Source organism: Aspergillus ibericus, assembly GCF_003184845.1.
Source record: "Aspergillus ibericus CBS 121593 unplaced genomic scaffold BO80scaffold_59, whole genome shotgun sequence".
Classification (NCBI taxonomy): Eukaryota; Fungi; Ascomycota; class Eurotiomycetes; order Eurotiales; family Aspergillaceae; genus Aspergillus; species Aspergillus ibericus.
The window spans coordinates 161,579-184,308 of record NW_020292157.1 but is presented as its reverse complement, the minus strand read 5'-3'; the positions used below and the strand labels follow the sequence as shown (position 1 = coordinate 184,308).

Genomic DNA, 22,730 nt, shown 5'->3' with positions numbered 1-22,730 from the left:
GGAATACTGTATATATCGTTCCATTTGATGTTGTGATTGGGAGGGGAGGTATATAGCTCTATGGGCTAGTTATGTTGCTTTGCTTTTTCTGTCATGATTGACTTCTCTTCTGTTCCCTATCTATTCTGTCTTTCGGATGTGGAAGTGACTTAGTATGTATGGTCTATGTACTTCGATTTAGCAGAGACTGAGATCATCATAGTATGTATGGAATTGACCATTGTTTCCGATCATCGATTCATTACGTAGCAGAAGGCTTACTTACTATCTGCAGAGAAGTAACAAGAGTTAATAACAAAAGGAGTCAGAGGGGGGGGGGGATAGAAATATGAAAAAAACATTGGTTTCACATTGTCTCATCGAAAAGTAGTTGAAGATATGTAAGAAGCAGCACAAAAGACCAATCCATCCATCCATCATCCATCCCAAGAGCAAAAGGAGGACTCGAGTAGGTTGTTTCATCGCCAGAAAATGCAATACATGTATACTTCATGATGGTGATGATGATGCAGAGGCATAGGCATCAGACGGACAAGTAAAGAATTACAGAGAAGCGAAAGAGAATCAGGTACAGACAAACAGGTTCCATCAGGTAGGGTCAGGTTAATCAATCAATCAGTCAGTCATCATTATACCAGGGCACGGGAACTGGTCATTTCGCCATAGCGTCCGCGGCCCTTGGTGGTATCGTAAGCATTCACCACTCTCATTTGGCCACCACCCTCGTCGGCTTGACTGAATGCGTAGCCGCGCTGTTTCCGCATGCGCTGGACTTGGCGGACTTTGCGGATCGCCTTTTGGAATTGTTCCATGCGCGGACGGTAGTCTTGGACGTTGTATTTCTGGATTTCTTGCACGTGGTGGTAGTGTTGGGGGTAGTACATGCGCTTGGCGTATTTCCAGGCGTAGTCGCGGAGGAGGCAGATGCAAGGGAGGATGATGGCCATCAGGTAGAAGACGGGATCTTTGAAGACACGAGGGATCGTGCCGTAGTATTCTTGGGAGAAGCCGATGGCGGGGGCGGCATAACCGTACGCCGGAAGGAAGATGAGCCATAACACCATCGATCCCGGGATGGCGATGAACGTGTACTTGGTCCAGATGTTGGTGATCAAGGCCGCTTTGCCGAGCACAGTGGCCAGAGCCGCGGTATATGTCGCCTCGGCCCAGACCCAGTGGCCGGATGTTTTGCCGTCTGACTGTGGGCCGTCCCAAAGGAAGAAGAGCTCCGAAACAACGTAGAGCAGGAGGGAGTGGTAGAATCCGTTCGCAACCCACGACCAGAAACTGTGTCGCTTGAAGAACATACCCTTCTGTCCAAGCTGGTACAACTGAGGATAACGGTCTAGCAGTCGAGCGGAAATGAACTGGTCACAGATACCCATGGCGAATGGAGGGAACACGGTGAAGAACACGTTATAGAAGGACAGAGTCCAGGATTCGTAGATGACCTCGCCAGAGAAAGCGTTTTGGAAGGAGTACTATCAGAGGTCAGTTTGCAGCGCACGCGAGGTGAGGACAGACCACTCACCCAGAATTGCGTCATGTAGAGGGCAATATTCTTGTAGAACGAGTACAAAATGACGCGACTGATCCGGTGGTAGTTCCAGGCACCATGGACAAGGAGGAGCTTGCGGAGGTAACGGAATTGCGCGATGGAAACATCCGCAGATCGAGCAGCCTGTAGACCTTCGACACCGCTGATACCGACACCAACGTGTGCGGCCTGAATCATAGACACGTCATTTGCACCATCTCCAATGGCGAGAAGGAGCGACTTGAGATGGCGCTTCACCAGCTTGACAACGAGGGCTTTTTGAAGGGGAGAAACACGGCTAAGGGTGTTAGTCCAGGCTTACAGAATGAATGAAGAGAACTTACCAGCAGACTACAGCCTTACACGTCACAGCCAAGTCCAAAAACAGCTTCTCCATGTCCTTCTCGAGGGCAAAAGTCAAAGACCGCCCGTCAATAACTAGGGCCAGCGCTTCGATTTCACCGGAAGTACCCTGGCTTTGGACAGCCTGGAGTTTCTTGGTCAAATTATCTCGGGTGGCCTGAGCACTTTCTTCATTGACAATCAACAAGGTCATGTCCTCCGAAATCAGCTTGCATGACATGCCAATGTTGATGGCAGTTTCTTGTCGGTCACCGGTCAAAACCCAGATCTTGATTCCGGCCGTCTGAAGCGTATGAATGGTGTCTGGGACACCATCCTGCAGACGATCCTCAATGGCAGTGGCTCCTAGGAGATAGAGATCCTTTTCGATCAGCTCCGACGCCTTGTCAAGCTCGTCAGCACGGTTTCCGCCAACCGTTGTTGCAGCCTTGTCGTAGATCTGGTACCACTGTTGGAATTCCTCGTCGGAAATTTCACGCATGGCCAAACACAGCGTCCGAAGACCATCCGATGCATACTCCTCCAGGTGCTGCAGAGTCGCTTCAACGGTAGGATTGTCGGGATGCAGACGTTCAAGAATCACAGTGTCCGCACCCTTGGTGTAAATGCGAATCTTTCCGTCTGGGCAGCGAAAGATGGTTGACATCCGCTTCCTCGTAGAGTTGAATTCACAGACTGCCAGAAGTTCATATTCGAAGTCTTGGTCGCCTACTGTGAAGATCACAGACCGAGGTCTCCGATTGGAGAAGCAATAGCCCAGGGTTGCAGCGCCTTCGACAAGAGCACCTTCATCCGGAGAGGCAGCTTGGTATTTGATCTTCCCAGGTTCTTTCTCAGACCTCTCCGGAATGACCGTGTGACAGGTTGCAAGCAACGTAAGGAAGTGATGAATGGCACCGCCCGTGGGGTGAGAGTGCAAATTCTCCCTCAGCTTCTTGAAAGTATGGATTCCAACTTCCACTCCGTCCTCGACGGTGGCTTGTCGGTCCTCGGGAACCTCCTCACCATACTGAATGCCGGAAATGGTACACTGCTTGAACTCCATCATGTTGCACGTTAGAGTTCCAGTCTTGTCGGAAAAGATGTACTCAATTTGCCCCAGCTCTTCAACCAACGACGACGTCCTACATGTTGCCGGGGTGTCGGTTTTATCGTAATAGATATCCAAGTCAGAGTTGATCAAGAACGCCTGCGCATATTTGACGATTTCAATCGTCACGAAAAGCGAGATCGGGACCAGATTCGAATAGAGGACCCAGTAGGTAAAGATGTCCAAGACAAACTGTTTGACCGGGTTCGTCGTGCCATAGTCTAGGTATGTGAGCTTGTTGGCCTCGGTTTGGCGGATGATCAGGTCACCAACGGAACTGACCACACTGAGTGCGATCAGAATACCAACCAGCATCAAAATCTGAACGTTCACCATGCGCTCCACTGCAGTCCGCTTGATCGGAGTGGCCGTTGCATTCCGCATCAGCTTCGACTCGTGACCGGTGAAGACGACGATGCCATGGACCCACGGTGTGTTTCGCAGAGTTGCACCTCGAAGGAGAAGCTGATCAGGCGCTAAGGGCAGTTCCTTTTCACCTCCGCCAGCGTGCATAGTCAACGTCGCTTCGTAAGTGTACAAGCTGCTGTTTGGCTGCTCGGATCGGACGCGCCCGCTCAAACGACTGAGATCCGCGGGGCTAACCAAGTGCGCAGTTTCCGGGATTGCCTGCTTGATCTTCAAGTTGGTTTCCCCGTCCAAATTAGCGGTTTCAATATAACACAGGCCCTCGGGTTCCGAAGACGCCAACAGGACCAAATCAGCGGGGAATGGTTGCTCGGACTCGACCCGGACAATATCTCCCACAGCCACGTCAATCCACTTGGTCTCGTGGAATCCAGATCCCTTCAAAACCTGCGTCTTGGAGTTGTTCAGTCCTTTATCCGACAGTCTCCGCTTGTAGTCCTCCACGAGTTCCTTAATCGCCGATACCAGTAACACGATACACAGCGGGGCAATGGTGGTATACTTGTTCGTCGGAGACACGTTCGGAATCTGCTGAAGGACGGCAGTGAAGAGGAAAAACAGGTTGGCGTATTTCGAAAATTGTTCGTAGAGGAACTTCGGAATAAAGGTGATGATGTTGTACTTCGCCGTGGAGACATGGTTGTCGACGAACTTGTGTACGGCATTGGCAGGTGGGTTGTTCAGAACGATCATGCGAGGTCCCAGAGTTGACGGGTCGGCCTTTCTGCGCCCAAATCCAAATTTGAAATCCGATTTCTTGGATGCCTTCGGGGCACCAGCGGCGGCGCTGCCTTCATCCGGGTCTGCACTGTCCACCCGTGCAGCTCGAGCGCCGGCCTCCGTCAGGGGCAGATCCATCTCCGAGTATTCAGCGCCCATGCCCAGCATGTGCTTTGCTCGGCCCATCAACCCACCTCCCAGACCCAGGATGCTGTTCCTTTCCTTTGCCTGCCGGACGCGGCTATCGGGTTGTAAATGGTTGTCATCCTGGTAATCCAAATCGTAGTATCCGTGCAATGACCGGTCATCGTCGAATTCGTCCAAGGAGTAACGGTGGTAGTTGCTTAACCCGGAGGTCTGCGAGTAGGTGCGGGACATGTCGGCCCCCGAGTAAGGATCGGTCATGTATACCCCCGGCTGGGTCGGGGGATGCGCGGGCATCGCATGAGCGCCGGATTGCGGCGGCGCCTGTCCGCCGACGAAATGGTCGTAAGAAACCGAAGGTCGCGGTTGAGGATGGTCGGAGTCGTCAATGTCGTACTGTCGCAACAAGTGCTCATCGTTGACCGGTGGGCGTTGCCCCGTGTTGTACATGGGGACCGACTCATCCAGCAGCAGTTCATCATTGTGGCCAGCGGCTGGATGAGGACCGGGAGGCCTACCGCTGGCCATGACGCTTGGGGCGGACAAACAGGTGCCCCTGGAGCATTGATTGGCCGGGACGAAACGGGAGAGAGGGGGACACAGAGGATGGTGGACTGGTAACGCGATCGGAGCACACGAGAAGTCGAGGAGATTACCGAGAGGCGAGAGTAAGCGACGAGGAGGTGGAGAGATTGAGTTGGGGGAGAAATTCTGACTGCCTGGAGGTTAAGCCAGATGCCGCGCAAAGGCGTCGAGGCTAATCAGAGTTAGCGTTGGATCACCGCCAGTGGCTGGGTCGACACGGTTCTTTGTCTTTGGTTAGTTGATTGCCCGCCAGAATGAGGAGAGCTCGCTGGCCCCGGCCCTCTGAAACCGTTTCAGATTAATATAGGGACGACCCCACGAGAGCAATCCAATCTGACTGATGAGGAGGAGGTTTGGGTGTTGGTCCTTCACTTGACGGAGGGAAGCGGCCAGCTCGGGTTAGCCGGACTGGGAATGGTGGCATGAGGTATCGTCGTATTCCCGTTACACCGTGGACACCTGAGGCAGGCCCGGAACGATCCTATCTACTACTCGGTTTCTATCTATCCACAAAACGGCATCGTGATGACTAGCTGGGATACAGAAGACTTGGCAGAGAGCCCAATTATCCTTCGTGGCTTGGCTCATCTGCAATCCAGATGGAACTTCAGTGTACCCACAACGAGACGGCAGACAGGCTGCGCCACGATACCAGTAGGCTCACTCCTATTAATAGATCCGGTCGTTCATGTCATCTACCATCATCCACTCACTGCCTTTGCTAGCATCTGGCAATCAAAGTGCAGACTACATACTCCGTAGAAGGCTGGAACCGGCATTACGGAACTAGAAGCAGCTCAACGAAAGTGTCATTAGAGGGAAAGCAAGACTAGAAAGGGTGCCATCATAGTCAACTATCACCAAAATCATAGCAAGCCAGCTCAGCGTCGTTGAAACTCAAGCTGCAAAGGAGGCAGACTCGTTGTAAATGTATCCAGCGCTCCCGTTTCAAAGGTCTCACCGGTCTCACCAGGGGCCAACGAGAAATTGTATTGCTGCGCTATAGTGGAGACGCTGATCCGGAGACTGAGCATAGCTAAACTCCTCCCAGGACAGATATAAGGGCCTAAGGTCTGTGTCAGAATAGAATTTGGCAGAAAGTCGTCGCTGTACAAAGAACATGCGTCCTACCCGACAAGAACGGTATGAAGGGAGCACCATCGGTGTCCATCTCATCTTTCTTTTCACCCCATCGCTCGGGTATGAACTTCTCGGCATCCCTGTAGTATCTTTTGTCATTCTGAACTAGCTGAAACGGTACGAAGACGTTTATATCCCCCGGGATATAAACTTCATCAACCTGTAGCCCCTCGGCTGGGGTAACACGAGAACCCCCCGTCATCAAAACAGGACGGAGTCGAAGGGTCTCATTGATTATGTCGTCAAGGAATGGGATTTCCTTGACCTTTTCGTAACTCCAGTCCTTTGCTCCACCCGGCATAGCCTCGTCCAGTTGCCGTTGAAGCTTGGTTAGCACCGATGGATGCTTAGCCAAATAGTAGAGAATGCTGGCTAACGTGGTAGCTGTGGTCTCACTGCCCGCGATGATAATAGCACGCGAGTCATCGTGGAGTGCTGCTTTGGAGGGAGGAGCCGAAATATCTTTCTCCACGTATGCTTTCAGGAGCCACGAAACAACATCTTCGGGGTATGCAGTGGCATCCCAGGTCTGCAAAGCAACCGAATTTAATACAGTGATTAGTGATTCATCAAAAAGCAACCATGCTGGCTTCGATTACCTTCTGCTTCCTTTCAATCTCATCTGAACACCACTTGAAGAAGCTCGAATAACCGGATACCGCTCCTGGGACACGGCTGAGCAGATACAGAAACCACGGGACGTGAGTCATGACACCAAGGATCTCCATATGATCATGGACACCTTTGATCGCTGGATGTTCGATCCCCGTAGTCAGGTTGTTGAACTCTTTGCCAAACCCAACATCTCCCATGATATCGAAACTCAGAAACATGGACCAAGCGGTCGCATCGATAGGCCGGCCTAGATTATTCTGAATGTGGGAAGCTAGCTGATCCGCCTTTATCTTAACGCGAGGCTCGTACATCCCGAGAGCTAGATAGTTTGCGTTAGTGACTGAACTAAAAAGCCCGGAAGATAAGAATCATCGCCCATGACAAACATTTTACATTGAAGCCCCGATCCCACGCCTTTCTCCGTCTGCGATGGTCCTCAAAGTCGCGAGTGTGGTGTATGTTACACTGCTTGGGGTTTGTGGACGCATGAGCATAGAAAGTCGACTTGCGGCATTTAGATTGCGGGCCAAAGACCAAAGGTATGGCCGACTTTCGAACGATGCACAACTCTCGTGGGCCTAAAAATCATATATCAGAATGTATTCCAGGGGATGGTCGAACGCATGTGCAGGGTTACCCGTTCGGATAAAGTCGCCGTATTCCTGGTGAAGCTTCTTGACTTCCACATGATATTGTATATGTTTGTTTGCCAAGTAGGCGCTATAGAAAGAGGTCAATTTGGACCAAATAGGACCTGGAAATCGATGTAGACGGTGGAAGAATAATCGATAGACGCTGATACTTGAAATCAGACCGACGTTGAATGCAAAGGAGATCCAGGCCACCCTAAAAAGGGTTTGGCCGACCGAGAATTGTGTCAACGATAAGTGAGCCAATGCCGTTGACACCAGAGCTGAAACATAGAGTGCAAGTAAGCCGAGGAGATAGTCTTCGACCGGGAAGCTTGAGCGGAAGATGCTCAGGTGGAAAAGAATTCCCAACCCCGCAGCAGAGGCCGCCAGGTTGCCCAGGTCTGACTCCAGGACAACTCGGAGTCCGGCTGGCGAGAGGATTGAGGATGGAAAGTCCATTGTAAGAGCTTTCCGAGCACTGCTGACACAAAAAATGGATCAGATCAAGATGAAATGTGCAGATGTGGCGGGGGTAATCCAGTAGATAACTAAAGAACATGCCGCTGATGCCGAAACTTTCTCCACCCACCTCAAGAGCTTCTTCGGCACAGCAATCCTGGCTAGCGACCAATGATCTGTCTGTATTGAGTGCTTGGGAATGGAGGGCCTTCTACTGCAAGTGTACGACGTATCATATACGTTAGTGGTCGATACAGCCTTCCGTGTGGCCTTAAGTAGCATAGCGAGGGGGGCCTAAATCTCACCACCTTATCCTGCTTTGCCATACCATGTTTCTACGTAGATCCCCGGAACGAGGGGATAATTTTATATTGGGAACTTCAGGAACGTGGGCATATGCATGATGCTGTCAAGGTCGATGTACGAGTTGCATGCAATGATTGATATCTTCATGATATTAGCAAAATACGTTTAATAGAACCTTAGAACCAGCGCGCCGCAGAATTTTGACCAAAGCCCATAAAGATGCGCAAACACCTCCGTACCACCAAGCCCAAACCCTTGGATCATTACTTGCTCAATGCATCCGATAAAATATCCGTACAGCCAGTACACCTGATACTCGCCTTGAACCCCACTCTGGTACATGATGCTGAAAAAAAGCTACGAAGAAGGTGCCACTGTGATTGATTTAGTTTCACCTTTGGCAAACCCCAGCCACCATCGGGTAAGTAGATCAATGGTTGCCATATCTTTTGCCCTCATGTCGTACAGCTTGGTTTGTCCAATAATAAGATTCTTGCCATTGAAATAGGCTTCCAGTACGCGAAGGTGCTGTGGACCCACGAGGGAATATAACATGACCTGAATATATCTTACTATTAGAAGAGGCCCAACCACAGCACGTATATTCCATCTTTTGGAAAGAAGAGAGGAGCTTACCGGGGCCACTATGTGAGGACGGAGGGACTTGGTGTTCAAGCGAGCAACCATGGTTTGTATGATGGCGACGATTTCACTTCGGAGTAGTCTATTATCTCCAGTTGCTTCGCTCTCCATGAGACATTTCACGTGAGGTAATGGCCCAGTAACTGCTGGTGCAGAGCATATCAGGGACACATGCCAGTGGTGATTGTTGACTTCCGCTAGGATCCCAAGACCGAGCTCTGCCCTCCTACAAGTCGAGTGGTTAACTAGCACACATCATTACTAGGAGGCCCGTGTAGGACAGACAAGGTATAATTACGATCTGAAGCGAATGCCCTCGGGCTTATTTTCATCCTCCGGGTACGATTGGCCACACCAGTCTTGCATGTAGTAATGGAATTGGCCCACATTCAAACGGTCTTCCACGTCGGGTTCGTAGGTTGGATATTCGTCATCATCTGAATGCACATATTCATCCTCATATGGAACGAAGAAGGAGGGATTGTCGGACTTTGATTCCAGAGACATGGAGCGTTGCTGAATTCCTGCTCTCTTAGCGTCATGCTGGTCGATATGGTCAGTCTCTAACTGGCAGATGGTCTGATTGATCGATCGGAGTATCGATCGGTAATGCGTGCGAGTTGCTAATTTTCTGTCTTCTGCTTCGGTCGACATGGTGTATGGGTGAAAGAGCTTGGTGGGAAAAGAAGAGGTGAAGAGGGATCTAGATAGTGGAGAGAGGGAGGAGAGCAGGTCCCAGTAGCGAAGCCTGCGGGTTTTGTTTCGCGCTCAGATCAGTGGGGTTGCGGCGCAACCCGCGCAACCCGGCTCCACCAATAGTGTTAACAGTTTCTCCTCGATCCCAGATGTTTACTAAATACTACTAGTTAGATAGTACTACTGACACGACGGAAGCAAGCGACCGGATAGGGATGCGGCAAGAGGGATGCGGTGGGGGAAAGGGCCGGGGACAGGGAGATGGCACCTTTGATAATTGATGTATTAGGCGAGTTAGCAGCAATATGACGATTTCCACTTCCCGATCCATTCCTATCCATACCGTCCGAGTATATCTTCTCCCTCTCAGTACGCCCTCCAACGTCTATTGCGCATAGGCAAAAATCAGATAACGCATCCTAGCTCTGCAGCTATTACGGTACAATACGCATGCCGTCTTCGCATTGACCCGAAACAGCAGCGGTGTGACCAGGACTCGGAGGCCAAAGCGTCGCGGGCGGCTATCTAAATACAATCGTTGGACATCGGGGAACAACCCCTGTCTGAATCGCTGTATACCGTGAGACGGCTTCCTTGTAACGTAGTTACCATATTGTAGGCGCACCTTCCGGGATGTCTTTGGACCTCCGAGGGCCTGGTGACTTAAATATCCACCAGCCGTATCTAAACGACGTTAAGGTCCCATCTTATCCTTTCCCCTCTTCCACACCCATCCTCACCTTACTACATCTTATCCGCGCAGTAATCTGAACCATACAGCCTGTTTTTGCACTTCGCTATGACCACTACACTCCCCAGAAGACCAAGCACATGGGCCAGAGCGGTTAGAAGAGAAAAGGCGGAGAATACGACAATTCACGATATTGACCTTAGCTCGGCTTCGACTATCCAAGAGGAGCAATACTTGATGCTTCGCGTCCTCTGGAAACCGCAAAGGCGTAACGGACTCAAGCTAGCAAAGTTTGGATTAGATGAATGGACTCAGAAGGCAGCCACCATGCTAGAATCAAGCGCCTCATGGGCTGCTTACATTGCGAGTTTCTCTGGAGATTCCAAAGAGGGGATATTTTCCTTGCCTTGGTTCTATCAAAAACAGGTCGCCCATGTCTCACCAAATCCTATATTTCGGCCAAATGTTGCTATTAGCCCGCCCCGCACTCGTGGCCAGCTGAGAAACATAGCGGCGGGTATCAAGAAACTCTCGTTCGATGTGCCCACCGAGCCACCAAGTACGCCCAAAATCGAGCCAGAGGTAGAATTTGATGATACTCCCGAGGAGCCTAGTGCAGCTCAGGACACACCTCCCGGGGAAAGGTCATATGGACCCAAGGAATTCCTCAATCTAAACTATCCAAGGACAAAGGATGAGCAGATTGTCAACACTGCCCTGGTTGACTTCCTGAATGCTTTCATCGTTCATTCTAATTTCGGCTCTTATTGGATAATTTATAAACTTAATTTTTTATAATTTTACGTTGTATCGGAAACCTTTCGTGGCCAGCTTTGGCAGTGGCTCTTTTGAAGCTCGCACTGATGGATGCCTCGAGGGTGAAGATTCAACGAATAATATGAAGACTTATGCGATTGTGGAGGTAAAGCCTATGTTAAGGATAACACATTTGTTACCCATTTCAATGCAAGAAGCGGGCGAAATGGTTGCTTGGATAAAGTCCGAGCCTGATCCTGACAGCTTCACCAGAAGCTGTGGCCGGTAAGTCCGTCTATACCATTGACTATATCTTTTGATGATTAACAAATTTAGTCGTGTTCTCATCTCCCAAGGCCGAAACGAAATATTCATTACGTTCGCCGAGTATGACAAGAATTATGTCAAATACTTAATAACACACTAGGAAAAGACGAGTCGCCTGGATTTCAGACGTTGCACGGCTTCGGGGGCTGGGATACTGAGAGAGTCGGGGACATGAAAGATATAGGCAAGATTCTGCTTGCAATTGCTTTGAGGGCCGAGATGGAGCGTGAGCAATCGGCGCCTCAGCAATAATTGAATGATTTTGCGGGTGGGCCATTCTAGAGTTTCTCCGTTCAAGTCTTGGTTCTTTACACCGTGGGTCATAGCAAATTATATCGAAGCAGAGCCGTGTGGATAGCGGTAGACTTGACGGTTTTAGCGGATATTCATATGACTATTACCATAGCCAATGCCGATGCTGGGTCAACGAGGCCAACAGATTATAGCAGCGTACCAATGACAACAAAGTCCAATTGTGAGCCTATCAAGCCGCCATTTTCTAGATCGACCCCGTTTCATCGTACTATATGTTTGGTTCCAAGTTCCTGAGCACCTAAAAATCTCGAATAGCGGGTCTTGCACCGTTTCCCCGAACTTCCTACTAGGGACGCTATTTAGCTTTAATTCTGAGAAGCGTCTTGGCATAGTGTCCGATATTAATTGTGGGTTGTTTTGGATTCCCCTTAGTGCTGCTCAGTTCCTGCACGGGCCTGCTACTTAATTTCTACATTTAGTGCTCTGTTGTACTGTCCAATTGTGCTCTCCTTAGAAAGGTCTAATGTCTGCGTGAAACTACTACTACTAAGCCAAACATTACAATAGGGACGTGCCAATGGACGGTGAAGTATAACCATGGTGGTCTGCAACCCACAACTTGAGGCTAGAACAGTGACAGTACTAGGAGTGATTTTGTGTAGAGCTCTGTCACTACACGTCTGTCCCTAACTTGCAGATATGTTGGACGAGAGAACCAGATTCCCCATTAAAGTGTCGTCAAGCATCTTAGTTTATCCAGGAACCTTATTGTTGATTTAGGAGCAGGCAGCCATGGATGATGACCTAGCACGTCGGAGCTTGGTTCAAAGTTGCGTAACGAAAGCTTTAAAGCCATACAAGGTGGGTCAAGAATCCCAGTAAAGGTGGAATGGGTTTTCAGATTAAACTTTCTTTTTGATGACCCAGCTCGTAGCTATGCCAGTTATGCTGTAGCTCTTATCATACATCAAGCTCTAATGCATTGTCTTAGCTCATTAAACAGTATTTGCTTTCAACGCAGCAGAGTTCGATTACCGATCGTTCTCCGCTCGTGACTGCTCGGCCATGCCGTTCTTCGCCCGTTTCGAAAGGTCAGCCTGTAGCGCCTTGTCAATGATCGCATTGATTTCCTTAACTTTCTCCAACGCAACCGATGTCTTGTCCACAAAGACCATCGCGTCTACCGGAGATCCGGAGAACTTGGAGACGAAGCACACGTCACCCGCATTGTTGATGCCTATCACAACATCTGCTTCGGATGCTTGCTCCTCTTTCCGCGTGGCATCGATAATCACCCGCTTTCCTTCATCAAAGGTGTGGAAAGTGACGGACAGCGGCTTGTGTGTGATGTTTAATGCGACAGGGACGCGTTCATCGAGCCCGTAGACAATCACCTGGCCGTCCTTGACCACGGCATCTTGACGGCGGAAGTGTTGCAGTCCGGCCATGATACCGATACAAGCCGCATCAATCAGGTTGCCATCGTAATCGGTAACGTGGACGTCCGCACGGATGCTCCAGCAACTGACACCCTTGAGGATACAGAGAGACTCGGTATCCAGGGCATTGGAATGGCGAACGACGCGGTCCAGGACATTGGTGACGTATGTTTCAAGGTCTCCTTGCCTATAAAGGGTATTATTAGTACGGGACATGCTGCATGACAGCGGAAATCATACCGGCCATTGTCCCAGGCGGGTGAGCCCATCGCAGTTAGCTCCATGGCGATTGTGAAAAGACCATCAAACGGACGATCATCGTGGGGTTTCGTGACTTCAGCGGAGATTCGGACAATGAGACTATAATAGGCTAATCATCAGTAGAGTTAAACGGCAAGACAGCTGTCTACCTACCTGGTCCGGCCGAGTTGCACCTTCACATGCCCATACTCCTCCCCGAACGACACCTTCAGCGGACGCAGCTGGTCGGCCTCTCGACCGTCCAGACGCACATCCTCGCGCAGCGCATTGAGGATAAAGTCGCGCTCAGTGATAGAGAGCGGTGCTTCTTTGTTCATGATTGCGGAGGCGGATTTGGCCCCGGCGGGGTCACTGCGACTTTCTTGGAAATTTCCTGCATCGCATCGTCATCGAAACAGCGGGCGAACATTGTTCCTCATGAGCCAATGGTGGATCATCAATCAAGGGCGGTGAAGTGGCTGACTCAGAATGAAGCCTGAGGCCGCATTGCCCGAGTATCAGATCCTCATCCTCGTTCGGAGCGCCAACCACCAGCAACAACGAGTTAACAGCAGCCACCATGACTACGGGTAGGAATACCTATACTTGAGACTACTGGTGAATGCGCTGACAATTTAATAGCCCACAGACCCACGTTCGATCCCGTACGTACCACCGATCACTCGTTCGACACTCAAGCTCATTGGAACAGGCACAAGGGAAGGAGGCCCTCCGCGGCCCAGCATACCACCAACGTCTTCTTCCGGCGCACATGCACCTGAAAACACGGTAAGCGGATTGCTAAATCCGGTGCGGTATCATCTAACTCGTCCAGTCAACTCGGTCAGGGAAGTGAAATTGAAAGTCAACAACGCGATCTGCGCGCCGAGCTGCTCCAGGCGGAGGCTGCCCATTTTGCGAAGAAGAACGGAGTCCCCGTGGACGAGCCTACAGTCGAAACCGCTGTACCCAAGCGTCAGCTGGAAGGTGCCTCGCCCGATGGTGCTGAGGGAACAGAGGAAGAGGATCCAGAAGCCAAGCGACGACGAATACTAGAGGAGACACGAGATATAGATGCAGATTCAGATGAGTCGGAAGAGGACAGCAGTGAGGATGAAAGGTTAGACGCTCGGGATTTTGTGCGCAATGGTGCTGATAGGTTACAGTGATGAAGAGGATGAGGCTGCCGAGTTGATGCGCGAGCTGGAGAAGATCAAGCGGGAGCGGCTCGAGCAGAAAGAGAAAGAGGTATTACAACCACTGCATGTTTTCGGATGAGTACTCATGGTTACTAGGAACGCGAACGCGCTGCGGAGGAGGAAGAGCAGCGAGAGATTGATATTGCTCGCGGCAACCCGTTGCTTAACCCCCAAGATTTCAACGTGAAGCGCAGGTGGGACGACGATGTTGTGTTCAAGAACCAGGCCCGTGGAACGGAAGACAAGAAGGGCAAGGAGTTTGTCAACGTAAGTTCCTCTATTTAATTCGACAAATAGTGCTAACCAGCATGCAGGATCTGTTGCGCTCGGACTTTCACAAAAGATTTATGGTAGGTTGGGTGATCAGGGCCGATTAATATGTACTAACTTGCCTGTAGGGGAAATATGTCCGCTAAGCTCGACGTGCAATCGCCTCAGACAACGCACACCTTCATGGCTATTACTGTGCCACCCCTTGCCAGAAATGTCAGTACATAGGCCAGACTCATCGGACTTTAGACCGGATGAACAGCATGCGCTGGTGGATTCGGTAGCTCAATCCAGCTCGATGCAAGCCGTTCCTAGTACTCGGTCAAGTCACAGCAGGGAATAAGCTGACAGACACACTTGCACTAGATTGGGTTGATTTGCAATTGGCGCTATCGGTTTAATTCTTTGTGGTATACCCGCATCACAATCAGATACAGTATAAAGCTAGCCCATACTTGTAGTCTGTACTCCGTAACACTAGTATAGTAAAAACACCAGTATCACCATACTGCCGGCAAAACCCACACCGCTCCCCTCTCCACCGCAATCACCAGCCTCTATCATCAAGATTAATCCTCCACAACCAAGATCAAGCCTAATACACATAATACCATCTTACAATCTCTCAAAATGGAATCCCAACCATCATCCAAAGCCCTCCACTGTCCGCCCCCATTCCCCCCCCCTACCCTCTCCGCCAGCTTCACACTAACCATCACCGCAGATCGCATCACCACCAACATCTCACAATTACTCCAACGCTTCGAGAACATCATGGCGACCGCAACCGTTCGTACTATACCATCCACCAAACAGACTCCAATACACTAATGTTCTCAGACCGAAAGCACCAGCCACACCTCCACCGCCGTCGAAACGTACCAATTAGACGTGGAATCTACAGCTTTGGTAATCCTCCACCAGTCTCTATACCTTGCACGCCTACACTCACTAACCATACCTAAAATAATACAGGTCCGCGCCGCAGAAGACATCCTGGCCCTAACACGCACAATGAAAGAAACCTGGCTCTTCGGGAAACTCGACACGTTAGGCGAAGACGAAGCGGACGTGAAGCGCCGAGAGGAATTGGAGATGAATGCGAGTGCGATTCAGAACGCCATTGAGGAGGGGGGGTTGTTGAAGGCTGCGAAGTAGGATTTCCTGTGTATGGTATGGCATAATTGGCATATGGGTTTGGTTGGGTTGGATTGGTTGGCGTTAGTTGGATGGCGTTAATGGTTGGGTAGGGATTGTAAAAACGGATATACTGTGTAGATTAGTTAGTGAGTTATCTGAGATATAGATACCCTGTAAATCAATTGTTCTGTGAACATAGTTGTATATGAGTGGTATATTGAGGGAGGAAAAAGCACGTGGTTCACGCGGGGAATTATTTCTATCCCGGGAGATCACTCCTCATTATCTATCGCTATCAACAAATTCTCCCCGCCTCACTCCTCTCCTCACAACCAGTTACCACATCTACCTCCACAACTACCAACCTATACGACATCACCATCACAACCCTCCACTCCACCCTACAACAACCAAAACAACACCACCACCACCATGCCCCCCCACCCCATTCCCCCCCAACCCCTCACCCTCATCGTCGCAACAACCCCCATCCCCCTCCCCAACCCCAGCAACACCCACCCCAACCTCACCCTCGGCATCGGCCACCACGGCACGCTCCCCTGGCCACGCATCAAATCCGACATGACATTTTTCGCGCGCGTGACGTCGCGCCCGCCCGTCCCCGGAACCACCAACGCGATCATCATGGGCCGAAAGACATATGATTCTGTCCCTGCGAACTTACGACCTTTGGGAAAGAGGATAAATACCGTGATTACGAGGGATGTGCATTCTATTAGGGAACGGGTGAGGAGGGAACTGGAGGGGAGGAGGGCGAAATTGACTGCCACCGCTGCTGCTGCTGCTGCTGCTGAGGGACAGCCGGAGACGGATGCGATTGTGTGTGGGGGATTGGAGGAGGCGATCCGGGAACTGGAAGGCTCGTATGCGGAGAAACTGGGCAAGGTGTTTGTGATTGGCGGGGCGGAGATTTATGGGGCTGCGTTGAAGGTGTCAGGGAAGGTGAGGATTGTGATGACGAATGTGGAGAAGTTGGGGTATCGGGAAAAGGGGGAGGTGTTTGAGTGTGATACGTTTTTTCCGGTGGATGAGGAGTTGCTCGAGGAGAAAGGATGGAGGAAGGCGAGTGCGGAGGAGGTGACGGAGTGGGTGGGTGAGACGGTGACGGGCGAGTGGAAGGAAGAGGGTGAGGTGAGGATTCAAATGGTTGGGTATGAACGTTTGGAGTGAGGAAATGAACCTGGAAAGTGCGCAGGCGTACATCTCGGGAATGGACTAGTTATGAATACAGAAAGTATATGACAGTCTATCAGTAGTCCACAGGGCATATGTACAGTCTAGATAATCAACTAGCCGCCCAGCAATGCTGTTCAATCAGTATGCTCGCTGAAATAGCATCAAAAACACAATATCAACTGCAGGCCAACTCCTTGCTAATATACAAGCACAGGGAGTCATGCACTCGCACGGATGCAGACTGCCAGAGTAGGATCAGCAGAATAACACAGCTAACAATTTCAAAACACATGCCAAAAAGTTAACGCAACAATAGCATACATCACTCATGCTCCTTCATATACTTCACAAACGCTTTCTTATGTACTAGGCCGGCATATTGGCCATCGTGCGAAACGCACAGATAGCGCAGCCCCAACTTGGCAAAACATTGATATACAAGGTTGATGGGTGAATGGATGTCGAGGGCAATTGGGGACTGAGACAGGTCAGCTTCGTATGCATAGATAAGGCGAGTCACCTACCGGATCAATGTATTGACCAAAGTCGGCGCGATTAGTCTGGTCTTCATCTTCGCTGTCAGAGACAGCCGAAGACGTGTCCAGAGACATCAGACAGAGCGTATGTTCCTCGTCCTCCAGGTTATCCAATGCGTATTCGAGCTCGGGTGCAGGGATCAGCCCACTGAGAACGCCATGACGCAGGATCGGAAGACCCCCATCAAGCTCTCCTGCCATAAGCAGATTCTGGAGCTTCGAGCGTAGCTCTCTCGCAGGCACAAAGGATGAGCCCGAGATGTCGATGATACGACTCGACCGAACCGGCCGAACCAGATCTCCTAGCTGGGCATCCGACACCGGCTGGAGCTTGCTGTCCAGGAACGGATAAGAGTTCATATCGGTCAACATATCCTACACAGATTAGCCTCCTGGCACCAAAACTTCCGGTGGTACTTACATAGATGCTGCGAGGCTCGATAGCGTCCGCAGTCCACTTGGCACACAACACCGCCACGGAGAAGGGCAGCACATGATCCAAACTGCCAGTCAGCTCAAACAGGATGACAGCCAGGGTAACAGACAAGCGCGTCACACCGCACATGGTTGCGCCCGCCGCGACCATGGCATATACTCCGGGAGTCACGCAGGATTCCATTCCAGCGGTAGCGGGACAGGATGATCCAAAGAGGAAGGAGTTGGGATATTTCAGCACCAGATACTGCGCCGTATGCCCAACAATCCGCCCCATGAGACCCCCGACCACCATGGATGGGACATACACACCGCATGGCGTTTTGATACCGAAGGTAACCACCGTGAGAAGGCTCTTGATGACAAAAGCCACCAGAAGGTAGCGGATGATCTCCCCGATACCATCTTCACCAGGACACAAACCAGTCGGCGAAGACGATTCATGGTCACAAGGACTAGCCAACTCGAACATGAGCTCGGAAACGGGTAGCTTGGTGTAACGGTTCCAAAAGCTAACCAACCCGGTCAGCAGCGCAACGAGAACGACCTCGACCATTGGCCAGCGTTTGATGATGCCAATCCGTCGGAACGACCGCGCCCACAGGTTCGAGGCTTTGATGAAAAGGGCGCCAAGCGCTCCCCCGAGCACACCTAGGAGAATGAAGAAAGCCATCTCGAACATTTCCCAATCACCCAGGTACCGGACCTGGAACAAGACAATCTTGCCTGTGCCGTAAGGGTTGAGAAACTTCAGAGACAAAGCTGCTGCGATACAGCAGAAGAACGTCCGGAACAGGGTTTTGGGTGGGAAATAGTAGCTGACTTCCTCCAGACTAAAGAGGACGCCACCGATGGGTGCGCCAAAGGCTACTGCCACGCCACCCGCAGCGCTGGCGCTCAACACTTCACGTCTCTTGCCATCGTTCAGGTTATACTTGGAGAAGATTCGACAGCAAATGTTTCCTACGCAGGTCGCAATGTGCACGTAGGGGCCTTCTTTCCCCAGACTTAGTCCCGACGAGACACTGAAAACTAGAGCCAAGGTCTTGATGACCAAAGTCTTGAAGCCCAGATACCCATGAAGAACAAAGCCACTGTTAATGACCTTGACTTCCGCCACTCCACTTCCTGCTGCAGGATAGTAAACCATGGCAGGACGCGTGGGGATCGAGGAGCCGTGCGCTTGCTGGCTGGAGGCAGATCCAGGAGAATTACTGGTCCCCGCGTTCCCTTTTGTACTCCGTGACGAAGCAGCACCAAGGTTCTCATCCAATGTGGTCAACGACACCGAGGATGGGACGACTGTTTTCGTGAGCAGGGTCAGGTAGCACGAGATGGAGGCAAGAAGTACCACCCAGAAGACAAACATGCCGTAGTTTATCCAGTGGTTGTCCGAATGGAAGATCTCCGACCACGACCACCATGCAGGGCAGTTCGAGCCCCCGGTGCAGCAGCTCTGACGGTTGTGGAACCAATGCGTAGTGCAAAAGCCTTCCTTCACGTCGTAGATGAATCCTTCGGTCACATCTACCGAATAAGCTATCGCAGCAGTAATGCAGCCAATCAACGCAACCAGGACCCAGCCCTGGGAGCCATCCAGCCATGCCAGCAAGCGACCGCGAACATCTTTCCGCTTGCGCAGTTCCCGAAGACGAGCTCCATCGGCGATGCTGTCATGGACCCAGTCAGTAGACGTGAACTGATCATACCAGCTTCGCTCATCCATAAACGAAGCGGTCATGCCATCTTTGGCAGATGCAGCGAGGCTCTCGATCTGCTCCGGGTCAATACTGCCCCGTCGACTAAAGCGTATGGCCTGAGAATTGGCACGGCTATGATGCCGGGACCGACGGATGCTCCCGGTCAATAACGTGTGTTTGAAGTTGGCATCCGACCCCGAATTGCCCGAGAGATTAGTATAAGACCGCCGTGGCACACCTCGTCGATGGTCCTGAGGCTTTGCGAGAAGGCTGGTCGTTTCGCTAGCTTCCACAACCGGTTCCGATGTCTCCTGGGCAATTTGGACTTCAGAAAGCAAGCTGTGGGTTCGTCGGACGGCGGACGGGGAGGGGGGTGCGGTTCGCGAGACAGTCCGTCGACCGTCAGGCCCGCCGACTGGAAGCTCGGCATCTGGTAGCGCGCCGTGGAGATTGGGGGGTACGGAACGAGGCATTTCGGAGACTATTGCAGCAGGAGCTGCTACGGACTTAATGTTGTTTGCCTGGATGTCAGGTCAGCCCAGGCACTGCGAGGACCCCAAACGCAGACCAGCAGAATGAGAGGGGGAGATAAGGACAACCCTCAGCAACGGACATATCCAAGGACTTTTAAGAACCAGGAATCGAACAGTGGGGGCACCGACTAGTTCGGTGGTTCTCCAACACGGCGGATGGCGGTGAGGTTGCCCGAAATGGGGATGCGGAGCCAAACAAACACGGCAGGCGCAGTTCAGGGGGCGACAAACGAGCGACTTGAGGGAATTCCCAAGGGCAGAATGAGGGAGCAGTCCTGAGTTGCGGCGAAGCAACGGGAGAGAAAACGAACCGATCGGGAAGAAAGATCAGGTGCAGATAGATAGGAGGGGGATGCAGGAGGCAGCGATGGGCACGACATCCGAGGTGGTCATGGCCACAGAGGCTAGAGAAATAACTGGGCCACTCAAACGGGGCTAAAGGCGCATCATCTGACGATCCGTCACCCACTGGGCTTGACTTCGTTGGTCACCACGCCCGTCCCCATGCCCCTCCAGTGGCTTTGATTCCATGCTTTTAACGTTTCCCTGCATCGCAATGACGAGGGGGGGGCACAGTGACCGTCAGATAAATAAAGAATGCCGGAGCACCGATCCTTGGCACGTGCCTTGTCACGATATCCGGCCGGTGTAACCTGCCATTCTCCGGCCTTCTGCCAGTCGGAGGAGACCCAATCAGCGTCCCCACTCCCTGCCTAGTCGCTGCACCCCGGATGCCCGTTCTTAACTGTTTGTCCAGTATACCCAGGGATGTGATGCATGACCCCTCCATGAGGCACCCATTCCGGGGTTGGATCGGGCCCGAGGAGCCGTCCTTGACATCAGATCGACAATGGGCAAGGCGCTGGGACGGGCGCCTGGTTACTGCAATTGGTTAGCCGACCTTCGGGTCAAGGATCATCCTGGTGGACTACCTTTTTGTGGCTACTCTTAAGTAACATTGAGGTAGGCAGTACTCCGTACTCTGTACAAGATATGCCATTGCACCAGAGTCGATCAACTGAAGATCCCTAGCATTCCAACGTATATTCCAGTGTACTCCGTACAAATCCTATAACCCCACCGATAAAATGCCAGACGTCCATCCCTAGAAGTGGAATGGTATCCACCCGCTCACCAAGGCAATGTCTTTGTTCATCCGACCGGTCAAAGACAGTCCGATCCAGAGCGACATCACATTTCCAGATCCGGAGACAGATAACATTGCCACCTCCCCGCAGGAAGTAGAGCTACCTGTGCAGTACATGCATGCTACCATGGCTCCACTCCCCTACATGCAAGCCATGTATGTTTTGCCATCGCACTGTCAAGTTCGACAAGTGGATAATTACTATGTACAGGAAAGGTACTTTGGTGGACGACGTCAGTGACTGATCCAAACGTCTGTTTTTATCAAGTACAGCACATGAATCATCAAGAGTTCACAGGGCACATTGTGAAGGGCAGTCAAACAAGAGCCTATCCTTCCTATCTGCGCGTAGAAACTAGACTGATTCCAGGAATCTCCGCTGCCCGATGACAGCGATGGTCGGCTCCAATGCGGAGATTCCTAATCCAGCCGCCAATTGAAGGCCGCGATCCAATATATAGTTCGGAGGGCAAAGCACATGACGTATCCGTTGCAGAACACCGTTTGGGATCTACACCGTCGACGTGGGATGATGTCTAAGCAGCTTACCTCCCTAAGGAGGCTTCTGACAGTAGTGCAGTAGCAGTTAGATTCTCGATCCCAAATCCCGACAGTATGTCCACCTTACTAATACCAAATCAGTAAACTCTTAGAACACTGATGGATCTACTAGAGATATACCAATAAAGGAATATACCCTTTATCACGGTCCCCATCAACCATATCCCAAAGAACCGTCCTGAAACATGCCCCATTGTGAAACCAAGGCCTTCTTTCGTCTACCCATGGAACCCTCCCCCGGGATGAAACCAAAGATTCACCACTCCCGGATTCACCCTTTCCCCCGAACGGGACCCAACCCAAAACCCGCTCGATCACTTGGCGCCGCCAACACTTCATCATTCCCGTCCACAAGCGGATTCAATGAAGCTATGCCATCACATGAACGAATACTGATGTATTTCATGCCCCAGTATCTTCCTAGACACAAAACAGATCACTATCCCAGGAAAAGTGTATATGGAAACAGGATAGTAATATTTTGCGGGGTGGTTTGAATGTTGTGAGGGAAGGTGTAGGGGAAATATAGTGTCTTGATTCTAAACAAAAATTCAGGCAATATGCTATATGCTTGGAGTATCGGAAGAAGTGGTGTAGTAATAATGCTGCTCACATTATTCGTGGGAAGTTGCCTAAGGCTCCATATACGAGGCGCCATCGAACCCGGTTCAGGCTGATACCGGATGGCTGTGTCGTCGGGCTCGATCCGGAAATAGTCCTTCAGCAAATCACTCTCCTTGAATATTTGGCAAATCCAAATTATTAAGGAAGAGCGTAAGTGGGCTCGTTGTATGTTAACGGGGATTCATGAGGTCGGTTTGAATCTCCTTGCTGGACAGGACACTGGATGAGGACATGGCGGGCTAATCATTGTCGCTAATACCTGACACAACTTCTGACACGGACTCGACACACTCTGAGAGCATAGCAGTATTAAGAATGACTTACA

The 22,730-nt window shown here is 51.1% G+C and overlaps 9 protein-coding genes across 9 annotated transcripts; 4 read left to right on the top strand and 5 right to left on the bottom strand.

Moving 5' to 3' along the window:
• Window positions 1-545: 545 nt before the first annotated feature.
• On the bottom strand, window positions 546-4,808 carry BO80DRAFT_484608 (aminophospholipid-translocating P4-type ATPase DRS2; the record flags this gene model as incomplete). Its single annotated transcript, XM_025723473.1, has 3 exons — window positions 546-1,481; window positions 1,532-1,835; window positions 1,882-4,808. The coding sequence occupies 3 exons, from the start codon at window positions 4,806-4,808 to the stop codon at window positions 630-632; spliced, it is 4,083 nt and encodes a 1,360-aa protein (XP_025570689.1). The 3' UTR covers window positions 546-629.
• Window positions 4,809-5,653: 845 nt separating this feature from the next.
• BO80DRAFT_417116 (cytochrome P450) lies at window positions 5,654-7,876 on the bottom strand. Its single transcript, XM_025718208.1, has 5 exons — window positions 7,258-7,876; window positions 7,007-7,198; window positions 6,605-6,939; window positions 5,997-6,534; window positions 5,654-5,931 (listed from the first exon to the last, which is right to left on the bottom strand). The coding sequence occupies exons 1-5, from the start codon at window positions 7,709-7,711 to the stop codon at window positions 5,747-5,749; spliced, it is 1,704 nt and encodes a 567-aa protein (XP_025570688.1). The 5' UTR covers window positions 7,712-7,876; the 3' UTR covers window positions 5,654-5,746.
• Window positions 7,877-8,170: 294 nt separating this feature from the next.
• On the bottom strand, window positions 8,171-9,422 carry BO80DRAFT_392121 (uncharacterized protein). Its single transcript, XM_025717207.1, has 3 exons — window positions 8,958-9,422; window positions 8,654-8,885; window positions 8,171-8,575 (listed from the first exon to the last, which is right to left on the bottom strand). The coding sequence occupies exons 1-3, from the start codon at window positions 9,311-9,313 to the stop codon at window positions 8,375-8,377; spliced, it is 789 nt and encodes a 262-aa protein (XP_025570687.1). The 5' UTR covers window positions 9,314-9,422; the 3' UTR covers window positions 8,171-8,374.
• A 732-nt stretch (window positions 9,423-10,154) lies between these two features.
• On the top strand, window positions 10,155-11,381 carry BO80DRAFT_468702 (uncharacterized protein; the record flags this gene model as incomplete). Its single annotated transcript, XM_025722949.1, has 4 exons — window positions 10,155-10,790; window positions 11,076-11,091; window positions 11,139-11,180; window positions 11,230-11,381. The coding sequence occupies 4 exons, from the start codon at window positions 10,155-10,157 to the stop codon at window positions 11,379-11,381; spliced, it is 846 nt and encodes a 281-aa protein (XP_025570686.1).
• Window positions 11,382-11,966: 585 nt separating this feature from the next.
• BO80DRAFT_505548 (exosome non-catalytic core subunit RRP45) lies at window positions 11,967-13,457 on the bottom strand. The gene is made up of 3 exons (XM_025724495.1): window positions 13,238-13,457; window positions 13,064-13,183; window positions 11,967-13,010 (listed from the first exon to the last, which is right to left on the bottom strand). The coding sequence occupies exons 1-3, from the start codon at window positions 13,399-13,401 to the stop codon at window positions 12,416-12,418; spliced, it is 879 nt and encodes a 292-aa protein (XP_025570685.1). The 5' UTR covers window positions 13,402-13,457; the 3' UTR covers window positions 11,967-12,415.
• A 160-nt stretch (window positions 13,458-13,617) lies between these two features.
• Window positions 13,618-14,977, top strand: BO80DRAFT_417106 (spliceosome-associated CWC15 family protein). The gene is made up of 8 exons (XM_025718207.1): window positions 13,618-13,653; window positions 13,706-13,728; window positions 13,776-13,852; window positions 13,899-14,183; window positions 14,230-14,311; window positions 14,359-14,529; window positions 14,577-14,612; window positions 14,661-14,977. The coding sequence occupies exons 1-8, from the start codon at window positions 13,644-13,646 to the stop codon at window positions 14,676-14,678; spliced, it is 702 nt and encodes a 233-aa protein (XP_025570684.1). The 5' UTR covers window positions 13,618-13,643; the 3' UTR covers window positions 14,679-14,977.
• Window positions 14,978-15,089: 112 nt separating this feature from the next.
• Window positions 15,090-15,850, top strand: BO80DRAFT_429201 (RNA polymerase II mediator complex head subunit MED22). The gene is made up of 4 exons (XM_025720413.1): window positions 15,090-15,196; window positions 15,257-15,321; window positions 15,373-15,441; window positions 15,508-15,850. Exons 1-4 carry the CDS (start codon window positions 15,163-15,165, stop codon window positions 15,688-15,690), a joined length of 351 nt encoding a protein of 116 aa, XP_025570683.1. The 5' UTR covers window positions 15,090-15,162; the 3' UTR covers window positions 15,691-15,850.
• A 266-nt stretch (window positions 15,851-16,116) lies between these two features.
• Window positions 16,117-16,854, top strand: BO80DRAFT_320185 (dihydrofolate reductase; the record flags this gene model as incomplete). The annotated part of the gene is made up of 1 exon (XM_025715119.1): window positions 16,117-16,854. A coding segment is annotated over one exon (738 nt), but the record flags the coding sequence as incomplete, so codon positions are not given.
• Window positions 16,855-17,191: 337 nt separating this feature from the next.
• BO80DRAFT_366622 (chloride channel protein) lies at window positions 17,192-20,013 on the bottom strand (the record flags this gene model as incomplete). Its single annotated transcript, XM_025716253.1, has 3 exons — window positions 17,192-17,347; window positions 17,394-17,780; window positions 17,827-20,013. 3 exons carry the CDS (start codon window positions 20,011-20,013, stop codon window positions 17,192-17,194), a joined length of 2,730 nt encoding a protein of 909 aa, XP_025570681.1.
• Window positions 20,014-22,730: the final 2,717 nt, after the last annotated feature.